We start from the raw sequence: 11673 nt of genomic DNA on the forward strand, positions 1-11673 counted from the left end.
TGCTCAGTGCTCCCCTGAGGAGGGCTGGAGCCATCAACCCTGCGCCCTAGAGCTGACGGCCTTGGAGCTGAACTCCCGAGCAACCCCAACGGGGGTCCGTGACGGTCAGTCTCCTCTTGGTCTGCCTGTATAGTTAGTAGTGACTCCCAGGCCCCTGTTAGCTGATAGCCTAGAAACAGGTGTGTTTTCCAAGCAGGTGACAGGGTCTTTAATTAGTGCTCATGGAAAAGAAGCGTCTAAACCCCTACAGCCAGATGTGTCCAACTCTCCAAGTGGGCACAATATTTCTGAACGTGACATATCAGCTCTGCTCGCCAAACCGGGCACCCACTTCTCCTGCCCTAGGAGGAGCTGGCAACTCTTCCCCTGAAACGCGGGCAGCGGGTTTGCTTCGGAGTCTCTCCCGCTGGGCCGATGCCTCGGCAGACCCGAGAGCTGCCGCAGGGAAGGGTTTCCTCTGCCTCCGTCGCCGACGGCGGGGACCGGGTAGGTGGAAAGTTCCCTCTCCTAGGGCATAGTCTCTCCTTTCTCCTGGCTTTGAGCGGTGGTTTGGGCACGGCTGCCTCGTCCGCCTGGCAGTGCTCAGCCCAGGCGACTTGGCCAAGGTCACATAGCAGCAGCACGCCTGTGGCAGCGTGGCGGGCAGAGCCCAGCTGGCCTGGGGCCAGGCTCCGGCCCCTCCGTGAGATCCAGCTTCTTCCCAGGGACTTGAACAGACTCGCTTCAGTTTGGCTGCAAGCAGCTGTCTGGGTGGGACGAGGTGCTTCTAGTTCCCAGGCTGGGTGTGGAAGGACATCTCCCCTTTGTCCCAAGGACACTGGAATCCGTGTGTGGAAGCCAGCGCCTTGGCGTGTCTCTCTTCGTTTTAAAATAGCAGGTTTTTTTGCAAACCAAATACCCGGGACAAGCAAAAGCAAACACTGTCCTTTTAAAAATACCCCGCTCTGCGCCTCGCGTCCCCTTACATAAACAGGCCGTGTGTACCGGGGGCACGCTTGGGCTGGCGGGGCCTGTTTGCACAGGGCTGTGGCCTGGAGGCGAGTCGACCTCGCTGCTCAGCCCGGACCTCCCAGCGCTCGGGAGGCCAGGTGGGGCCGAGCGACGCCCCCCAGGCTGGGGCTGCGCGTGCAGAAGGCAGTGCCGTGGCACTCGCTTGGGCGCTGGGTTTACCTCCGCCCCACAGAGGAGGTTCTGGGGCCCTCCCCGGTATCCGTGTGTTAAACACCTGCCTTGTATTTTCCTGCTCGGAGCGTTTCTGGGGTGGGGAGGCCCTACAGGTCACTCCACCCATCCCCGGTGCTCTTGGAGAGGGTTGCTCTCGCACGCGTGCCCCCCAGCTCCCATGCACCAAGCCTGGGCATGCAGTGGTGAAGCCACTTGGGTGCCACACAGCCGTTCTCTGATGCGCTGGAGTTCGTGGTCTCGAGGGCGGCCGTGGGGGCATCCCCAGGGCTTGGCGCTTGCAAATGGGCATGGACAGCAAGGTGTGCTGGAGAGCTGCTGGGAGAGGATGTGAGCATACCCTCAACACCTTGCATTAGTTCCCTCTTCTTATGGCACGCGGGGCCTGGGAATGAGACTGGGCTGGTGCAGCTGGCACGTGGCATCTGGCTCTTGCTGTTTGGCAGCAGCAGTTACCGTCATGGAAATATAAGGCTTGAAGGGGCCTGGAGAGGTCGGCAAACTCCTCGCCTTGCAAAGAGGCAGGATCAAGGACACCGGAGGCTCCTTGACAAGCTGTCTAACCAGTTCTTAGACCCCGGCAATGGTCTCCCTAGATAAGCTGCTGCAGTGCCTCACCGTGCCAGTCGTTAGAGAGGTTTAGGTACTAGTCTGCCTAAATCTCCCTTGCTGCAAATCAGACCCCCATGACTTCTCCTCCTCATCCGTGCCACAGGCTCTGCTGGCACTGTGGGCTGGGCTGTGCCAGCCTTGGAGGGGTGGGGGGAAGCGGAGAGCAAAAGCCAGGGGAGGGCGAGGGAGCCTGAGACCCCGACTGCAGAGAGAGGGAGGGACTGGTGGCCAAATGGGAGCCTGGGGGCCACGGATGATTTCCTCATGGGTCCCAGATAGCCTGTGGGCTGCGCAGCCGGGCAGCCCAGCCCTGCTCTGAGATGCTAAGAAAAAGCGTTGGACCCAGGACTGGCTTCTGTGGGATGCCCTTGGATTTGTCTTCCTGGTTTGACAGCAAACCACCGTTAACTGGTCTTTTAGCTTGGTTTACTGACCGCTCGTGCATCCATCCTAGTGTCTTCCTCTAGACCACAGGGGCCAGCCTGCAGCCTCTGGGTGTGACATACGGCAGGTTGGGAAGGGACGGGCAGCACAGTAGGAGATAGGGCAGGGAGCAGAAAGCAGAGCAGCAGATCGGGCAGGGGAATGGGATTGGAGTAGGTCTCAGGGAGGGCACGGAGACCATTTGCGGCACGCCTGTTAAAAGGGTTGGCCTTCATAGCCCTAGGCCATGCTTTCCTGAGCTTGTTCAGGAGCTCGCCATGTGGCACTGTGTCAGAAGCACCCCCAAAAATCAAGATCAATTGTGCCGACTGCCCCGCCATCCCGTCCCTTACGGGCATCTCTGCAGTCTGGCACAGTGGGCTGCCACTTCCAGCACAAAGGACTGTTTGTCTGGGGCCCTGGAGTTATTTCCCCTCGGGTCCTGATCACTGCAGAAGCCACGTCCCTCTCTCATGCCACATTGTCTGCCGCTCGCCCTGTCCCTTGGTACTGTGGCGGCGAGTGTATTTTCCCATGGCGTGTAGGAGCCCACCAGTGGCCACGGGGAGCTGCGTGCTCTGACCAGCACTTGGCCAAGGGGTGGATTCATGGGTAAGTCCTGTTTTCCACCCCCTGCCCTTACCACATCAGAAACATTGAGTACAAGGACTATTCTGACCAGCCAATGCAAACATTGGGCTCTTCTGACGGATGAAGTCCAGGCGGATGATTCATTTTCCCTTTGAAAATAAACCCTCCAGCAGCTATCGAAGTCCAGGGCCTGCTTTCTTGTGGCGGAGGCTGGACTGAGATGATAGGGGGCTTGGTGACTGTCCGTCGTTGCAAGGATGGGCAAGAGAAGCAGACCTTAACCCCTCCTCGTTCTGTTCTGCAGACACGGGGTAGGTGGAGGCTGGCATCCTAGGGGGAAACTGAGGCACGGGGAAGCAATATAACTTCCCTTGGTCTGGAGTTTGGTCCTAAGTAGTCTTGACCCTGTGACTGCACCACTAGCTCTGCTACATCTCTGTGATGCCACAAACAGGAGCTTCAGGAAACCTCCGTGCCATCGGTTTAACCTGCCTGCCCGCTGCTGTGCTCTGGGCTGGCATAATGGGAACCGTGTTAATTTTTCTTTTTGAGCTTGATTTATTAACAAATCCAGCTTATCAAGTAACAAAATTAATGGTTAAAGATGCAGCTGAACCACCAAGGCCACTCTGGCCAGCCTTTTTTGGTGAGCATCCTGCAAGTCGCGTCCAAGCTATGAGACCGTGTCCCTCTAATAACCTGTCAGTGTCGTGGCTCCATGCCACCAAAACCCATTGCCACTGGGATTAAAAGTGGTGGCACCTATCTCTGCAGCTCCTGGGGGGCTGAACCTCTGAGCTAGCACGGACTCCCAACTCCTGTCTCCACCCCAGTCGCTGCTCTGGTGTTTGCCCCTTCCCTGAGTGCTGCCCTGACTCCCATCACCAGCGCCCCCTTGAACTCAGCACCCAGGCCTCATGGGGCAGACTCATGGGGCTGCCCAAGCTACTTGTGGCATGCATGTTGCCTTAAGAAAGACAGATATTTCTCTTCCACCAGCAGTGCTCCCCCAAGCATCTTCTCTCCCCGTCGGTCTCCACCAGCTCCTTTCCATGTCGCACGCGATTGAAACCAGGTTCTTTTTGGCGTCCTCCTCCAGGTGATCATGGGCGGCGGCAGGAAGTACATGTTCCCCAAGAACACCACCGACGTGGAGTACCAGACTGAAGACAAGTACAGGGGCACACGCCTGGACGGGAAAACCCTCATCAGTGTCTGGAAAGAGAAGAAACCTAAAGACAAGGTAAAGGGGGAGGCAGACGGCTACGTGGCTGGGGAGGGGTCCAGCTGGATGGGCGTTAGCTGCATGTTTAAAGTCTCCAGGTCAAATTCCTACTAAAATTGGACGGGGAAATAATCCTGCTTAAAATCATAGACAGCGAGGGTGGAAGGGATCTCAGGAGGTCACAGCTAGTCCAACCCCCTGCTCCAAGCAGGACCAGTCCCAACTACATCATCCCAGCCACGGCTTTGTCAAGTCAGGTCTTCGAAACCAAAGGATGGAGAGTCCACCACCTCTCTGGGGAGCCTGTTCCAGTGTTTTTTACTACCTTCCTAATGAGGAAGTTTTTCCTAGTATCTAACCTCAACTTCCCTTACTGCAGCTTGAGCCCATTGCTCCTTCTGTCATCTGCCCTCACTGAGACCAGCCTAGCCCCATCCTCTTTGCAACCACCCTGCAGGGAGGTGGAGGCTGCTATTCAATCCCCCTCGGCCTTCTCTTCTTCAGACTAGATCAGCCCAGTTTCTTCAGCCTCTTCTCATCCATCATGTGCCCAAGGCCCTGAACCATTTTCATTGCCCTCCCCTGGACTCTCTCCAGTGTGCCTACATTTGCATGACCCCGTATGTGTTCAGAGCGTGGCCATGTTGGAGCTCTCCTCCAGGGTCAGGGGACGGCTTGCCTTCAGCGCGGCACCATCGCTTGGACTGAAGAGCCTCGGGTGCCCTGCAGACATGGTGAGCTCTGCAGTGAAGTGGGAAACGGAGGAAGGTGGGTTCAGAGACTCAAATAACAAGTCAGCGCCAGAGCCTGGGTTAGGACTGACGTGCTCCTGAGCTGGCATGCTGGACCCTCCCAAAGGAAAGGCGCTATAAGAGCAGGGACATTACCAGAAGGAGGCCCCCGAGTCTGACCGTACGAAGCCCTTTGCTATCTCTCTGGCCCCTGGGGTGGTTGTGCCTTTGCTGGGAGGCAGCTGCTGAGGTCCCAGCTGGTGCACGTTGGTGACACGGAGGGTGCTGTCAGTTGGCATCCTTTCTCTAGGTCGAGGGCCGACCTGTGCAGATCTCCCTAACTGGCTTTTATTAGGGAGGCTTCCAGTTGTTTTTTATGTGCATCTGGGTTTGGTTATGTGCACCAAAGACTCCCTAATGGGTTTTTATGTGCACCAGGGTTTTTGACTGTGCAGGATCTGGGCCCTATTGTACCAACGCAAGCAGAAGTAAGGGGATAAAGCACAGGAAGGTAAACTGAGGCACCAAGCGGGGCAGTGGCTTGGTCAGGATCAGCAGCAGAGCTGGGCTCGGGCCTCCTCGTGCGTAATCGCATAGGCACTAGACCTCCCTGCCTCTTTCCAGAGTGCCTGCTTTCGAACTGGCGGGCATCTCCAGTGCTGAAAGATGAACTCTGCGGATGCAACCTCCCAGGCAGACTCGTGGCCTGCCCAGCCTGATCCATGCATCTGGTATTTCGTGCACACGCTGCTCTGGGATTGAGGAGTCCGCCTCTTGCTAACAACCCTGGGGTCCCAATTCCTGCCCGGGGTGGGAGAGGCGGTTAGGGCTGGAGTGATGGGGACCGGGGAGACTGGAAATGATGCTGGTTGAAACCACTGAAGACAGTGGCGAGCCACTGCGGTTTGAATGGCTTTGATGTTGCTGAAACTTTGTTTCGGGGTTAGATTTCTAATTGGCTTCAGCTTTAATTGCTGCCGGTTTTGCATCCATCAGGATGACGATGGGCCTCAGCAGAGGATACAGGAAGCTGAATGCCACCTAATGGATAATCTGGTGTGCAGGAGCCTTTGAAAAACCCCGGCTGCTCTGGAAGCAATGTGGAAATGACCCCTGAGCACCCGGGGCAGAGAGAGGTGCCTCAGCCTGGGGGCCCGTTGGGCTGTGGCACCCCGCAAGCTCAGCAGCGCGCGGGGGGGAGGTGGCAGCATCGTGCCGTCACCTTTGGCTTCCCAGGTCCACTAATGAGGCAGCTGGCAGCAGCTTTTAATACCTGTCTGGAGCAAAGCTTGAATGGGCGTCTCAGTGCTGTTGTGAGGCATGTTACCAGCTCTGCCCTGTCTCGTGCCCAGCTGTTCTTCTCCAAGCCAAATCCCCTCGAGCTGAGCAGCAGAGTTGCAGTGAGCCTTGTGGCCTCCTTTCCTCCTCCACGCAAGAGCTTCGCTCTGGGCGCTAGACTTCTTCCGGCACCCCCTCTTTCTTCCTTCGTCTTAGTGCCGTTAGTTGCAAAAGATCCCCGAGGGTCGTCGAGACGGGCGAGCTCAAGAGCTGCTCTGCCCACCGCAGAATCGTGTGCGCCTCTCGGGCGACACACGGCAGCCTTCGAACAGCCAGGGGAGAAGTCTGCATCCGAGGGAAACCATCTCCCCCGTTGGTTTCTGCCTGCTGTAGGGCTTCGCCGGGACCCAAACCACAGGGATCGTTTGAGGTGACGCGAGGGCGGCTCTGTGTATTCTGGCTGCCCGGGGACTCAAAGGGATTCTGTTGCTGCTGCTTACACAACCCGAAGGGAGCTTCTCCGATGTCCGTGCTCGTGGCACGGATGCTGCTTCGGCAGGAGGGAGGCGGGCAGGCATGCCCTTGGCAGGATCCTGCTAGCACAGGGCATCCGGAGGGAGACCGAGCTGGCTGAGAAGGGCCATTTGCGCTCCAGCTGGAAGAGCTCAACCAGGCTTCACCTCCATCTTTGGAAGGACATGTCTCCTCCTCGTGCACCGTGGGATCGGTGTTCTGCGTATGGTTTGACTGGAGAGGGTCAAGCTGGCCTGAGTCTTGACTTGATTAGGGCCATCGTCTTGCTTGATGGCCTAAGCCAGGCCAAGAAGATGAGGGGAAGCGTCTGAGCTGAGCTGAACCGCCGAGCTGCTGGAAGTCTCCCGTTGCTTCTCTTGTGAAGATGGGAGGCAGGGAAGGGCTCGTTTCCCTCCTAACACAGTGACCGCGCAGGTGAATCTGATTGGGGGATTATGCTCGAAAGTACATCTGCCTGAGCGCTGGCGATCTGCGGGGCACTGCTGCTACAAGCCCCGATCAGGAGAGATGGGGCAACGCCAGCGGAGCTTCAGCCCCTGTCTCTCCACCCCCGAGGGGCCGAGTATGCAAGTGCTCAGGGAACGGCAGCAAAGAGCCAGTTCACTGCGGGCCTTTAGGGCTTCTCCCACCCTGGGCTAGCAGCACGTTGTGGGGGGCAATTTTGCGCTGTCCGATCCGAACCTGAACTTCAGCGTTTTGCCTTGAACCCTCTCCTGGATCTAAGCCTCATCTCAGGGTTGTAAAACTTGGCTCGGAGCGAAGCTTGGTGTGTGGCATGTTCACAAACTTTTGGCCATGTTCCAGATCTGATACCCTTGAAGCCAAGGAGAGTTGTACTCTTGTCTTCAGGAGAGACAGGCCAGTGCTGGGTGCGTTATTTGTCTTCGCAACAGTCCCTGAGAATAAAAGATCTGATCTGTGCACGCACTACCCATCTCATCCCACTACTTGCCTACAGATTCCCTGTGACATTGTTGTGGGGCTTGTGGCTTTGTCCACACCCCAGAGCTGGCTGCATTTCCGTGCTGTTGTTTGCGTGCCATGTGCATCGGTTACTGTGTGATATTTCTACCTGTAGACCACAGTGTTAGGTGCTGTACGACCCGCAAGAGCTTATAAGGTGTTTGTGAAGTGCTTTAGGAGCTAGGGGAATACGAGCATTTAAGATTATGATGCTGACTATTCATCGAGCATTTAAGTCCCTGTGCTGTGATATATGAAAGAGGGCACAGTCGCCCAACTTTCATGACGGCAAGATTGTCTGGGGTGATGCGGAGGCGTTTACCTGATGGCTATGGCAAATGCTGTGTGCGTGTTCAACGCGTGTGGGGAAATACCTGGTCACGGTGCTCTTCCGTTCCCTCCTAGAACGCCCATTACGTCTGGAATCGCCAGGACCTGATGGCTCTCGACCTGAACAAAGTAGACTTCCTCCTAGGTGAGTATCCAAAGGTAAGATGCCCATGGGTGGCTGTGCGCATACGGTGCTAGTGTCCCACCTTGGAGGTGACCTGGCTATATCTAGTGGCACCAGGGGACATTTTGCCTCGTGTCTCAAGCACCGTCGGACCAGTCACACCCCAGAAATGCCGGCTGCGGGGCTGGGAGATGCCGTGCTATGCACAGAAGCTGAGGAACAGCTGGGTAACTAAGTAGGTGGGCTGGAGTTGACCCTTTGATGCAGCGAGGACTAACAGGAGATGGACACCAGGCTGGTTGCAGGTTTCCTTTCCAGGGGGACTTCTGACACTGAGAAGCCTCCAAGCCCGGCAAAGACTAAGAGCTCGTGCAGGGTCTCCCCGGTAGCGTGAGTGCAGCTGCTGTTAATATGCGTCCAGCCATGCATGTCAAGGCCAGAGCGCAACCACAAGTCTGCAGCGGATGTCTGTGGCTTGGCCAGGTTGAGGCAGGCTGCTCGTTCTGCATGGCTGTGATTCTTGGCCTCTTCCAGACCGGGACCCGTGTTATAGCTGCAAAGGGCTCTGGCGGGGGCCTCTGTGCAGTTGAGGGGCCCTTAATCCCATGCAGTCCGGGTTGTGATGCTCGTCCGAGCATCCTGGCTGCGTGGAGCTGGTGCCCTGCCTGTCTGGTTTCCTTGCCGTTGCCTGGCGCGTAAGGGGGTGGAAGGGGTACTCCTCGTGATTCTCGTTAGCCAGTCCTTTTGGCTGGCTTCCTCTTCAGCTGTGAACTTGTCAGACTCATTTTGCAGTCCCAGCCTGCCAGTGTTTTGCTGCCGTGTCTGACGTGGCAGCAACGTGCGCTTAGAAAACCATGCCAATGACTGCGGGCACATTGCTCTGGTTTCAGCCAGCGGGGCTGCGTGAGTCCCTACCCTGCCGTGCCAGCAGCAGTGGTTTTGGAAAACAATGATCAAAGCCAGTGCTGGCCTAACCCAGCGGCCGGGAATGCATTTTGGGGAGAGGTTCTCAGAGCTGCAGCCTTCTGCCGGGACGTGCCATGCATCAGCTCAGTATGAAGTCCTTCTGAGCTGTGCTCCCTAATCCCAGAAGTTTTAAACTAGACCCAACGCCTGCTAGCTGCTGCTCCTGGAAAAGGCTACTGCACTGGCTGGGATGATCAAGTTGGCCAGCCTAAACTCACAGCTCAGCTTGACAATGACTTCTTAAAGCAAAGGCAAGAGGCTGCCGGTTAAAACAGAGCCTGATCCTTGCAGGGGTGTGATCCGTCAGAGTAGGGCATAGAAGAATTCCTCCAGGAGATGTGCAGAAACACTGTGCATGCGTGTGTGAGTGTCTATGCATGTGGAGTACATAGGGGTGTGCACACACGGAGCGTGTGTTGGTACGTGGGTGTGTTTGTGGGTGTGCATGTGTGCACAAGCCTGTCTCATGGCTTCCCTGACCTCTGGAGGGGGTTTTTTGTGTGTTTGTTTTCAGTGACTGCCCCCAGTGATCAAAGATAACGATCCCTTTTTTTAAATGAGCATAGGGACCTAATAGTGCAGGAAATCGGTGTCTTCCAGCAATTCAGCTGAGCTTCTCAGCTTGTTTGCAAACGCATGCGGCGCCGCTGGGAGAGGCAAACAGCAACATCTCCACTGGAAGCGCCTCTCTGTTGGCTTCACATCCAGCTTGTGCAAAGCATCTGGCCCTGCAGGCTGTGCTCCCTGCAGAGCTGCCGAAGCTTTCGACAGATGGGCGCCTTCCCCTCCGCACTCCCCAGAGCCGCTGCCTAAAACCCTGGGCAAGTTGGTGCAAGCTTTGCGGCCAGCCTAGGTCTCTCGGCACACAGGCTTGAGTCCAGGTGTGCCACCACCTGGTGATCCTTTGGCCTAGAAACAGCATCCCTAGGACCACCCTCCCCCGGAGCCAGCATGAGCAGCAGGTCAGAAGCAGGAAGCGGAGGGGGCACTGCTGGAGGCTACATGGCTAATGCAAAACAGCAGCAGATCAAAGTCCAGCGCAGCAGGACCAGAGGTTAATCTGATGGGGAAGCGGGCGTGGGGCCATCGGAGCAAAACAGCAGCAGATCAAAGTTCAGCGCAGCGGGACCAGTGGTTAACCTGGTGGGGAAGCGGGCGTAGGACCGTCGGATCTGAGTCTGCATCTGTCCCAGCCACCAGCTTGAGGGGGGAACCCACCGCGGGCCGGGAGGAGCGCTCGGCTCTTCTGGCCTGCAGCAAAGGGGGCACGCTGGCCCTGCGGGGAACCAGCCCCCTGTGCCCTAGGTACTCGAGCTGGGCAAACTGGCTAGCTCCCACCCGAAACCACCTCCAGTGGCCATGCCAGCGCCTGCCTGGGCAGATCTGCCCGTATCAGCCTGGGCTGTCAGATCACCGGGAGAAAGCTGTCTGCTGAATGGCAAATAGCAAATGTGTCAAGCATCAAAGCATGGAGGGCTCGGCTTGGCTGGCCCAGGCAGAAGAGAGGGGTGGGGAAGTGGCACCAGCACAGGGTCGGAAAAGCTGCTGCAGCTGGTATTTCCCATCAGCTGGTAGCTGTGCCACAAATGGGGAAGTGGGGCACAAGACAACCAGCCTTCTGCATCCTACCTGAAGCTGTGGGTGGAAATGCAGAAGGAAGAGGCGTTGCCCTACCTCTCAGCCTGTTGGGTCTGGCGAATCTGCAGCATGGCAGCAGCAGTGCCCCTTGTTTGGGCATCTGGGAGCCAGGTCACACGGGTCTTCCCCCATCCCAGCAGCTGGCTCTGGTGTGAGGGATGTGCAGATCATAGAAAATCCTAGAAAATTGGGGTTGGTCATCTAGTCCAACCCCCAGATACAGTGTGAGCCAGCTCCTCAGTTCTGGTCCCATTCACGACCTCCCCAAAGCATCCATCTCCTTCTCAGGCCTCTTCGAGCCAGTCGACCTGATGTACGAACTGGACAGGAACAACCAAACGGACCCTTCCCTGACTGAGATGGTGGAGGTGGCCATCAAGATCCTCCAGAAAAACCCCAAAGGATTTTTCCTGCTGGTGGAAGGTGAGTTCTGGGGTGCCCAGGAGGGGGGTGCACCCGCCACCCACAGTGTCATTTGAGGAGCTGAGTCTTTGGTCTCTCATCCTAGCTTTTGGGGGGTCTGGGAGCATCCTATGATGAGACCTTGCACTGTTCCTGGGAGGTCGCTGGGTTAGAAGCCAGGTACTCTGTTCTTACTGGTATGTCCCTCTATGGAGACCCCGAGCAGATAGACAGAGAGCGAAGCCCACGACTGTTTTGTTGGCTGTCAGACATCTGCCAGGGGAGAGAGACCTATTTCCCCTGCACGGGCATTATTGGAAATTGCTTCGGTGCAAGACAGGATAGTATATGAGCAACAAGTCCAAGCACTTCCTGGCCCCTAAAGAGTACCCCATTTGCTCACCTGTAACATGGCCCAGAATAAAATACACACATTATTTTTGAAAGGAAGAATGAAGAAAGCGCGATCTCTCCTTGTAAGCAAATGAGTAGCAGCAGCTGGGGGTCCGAGCCTGCTTATTGTTCTGTGCCCTATAAATTACATGCAGATTTTACTTTTGCTTTTGCTCAGTAAGGCAGAAGTTGCTTTTACCATATTTCTCATATGTAATGCAGCCTGCAATTTCCAGCAGCTGGTTTTTTGTTGTTGTTTTTTTTTTTGGCGGGGGGGGGGG

The 11673-nt window shown here is 56.5% G+C and overlaps 1 protein-coding gene across 1 annotated transcript in view; it reads left to right on the forward strand.

Moving 5' to 3' along the window:
* Positions 1–11673, forward strand: part of ALPL (alkaline phosphatase, liver/bone/kidney) — a 64175-nt gene that overhangs the window by 46739 nt on the left and 5763 nt on the right. Inside the window, exons 7-9 of the mRNA XM_019512011.1 lie at positions 3908–4051; positions 7945–8014; positions 10886–11020. Coding sequence (XP_019367556.1) covers positions 3908–4051; positions 7945–8014; positions 10886–11020 — 349 coding nt within the window. The remainder of the gene's footprint in view (positions 1–3907; positions 4052–7944; positions 8015–10885; positions 11021–11673) is intronic.

The sequence above is a fragment of the Gavialis gangeticus genome, unplaced genomic scaffold (assembly GCF_001723915.1).
Source record: "Gavialis gangeticus isolate Ggan-Ray unplaced genomic scaffold, GavGan_comp1, whole genome shotgun sequence".
Taxonomy (NCBI): Eukaryota; Metazoa; Chordata; order Crocodylia; family Gavialidae; genus Gavialis; species Gavialis gangeticus.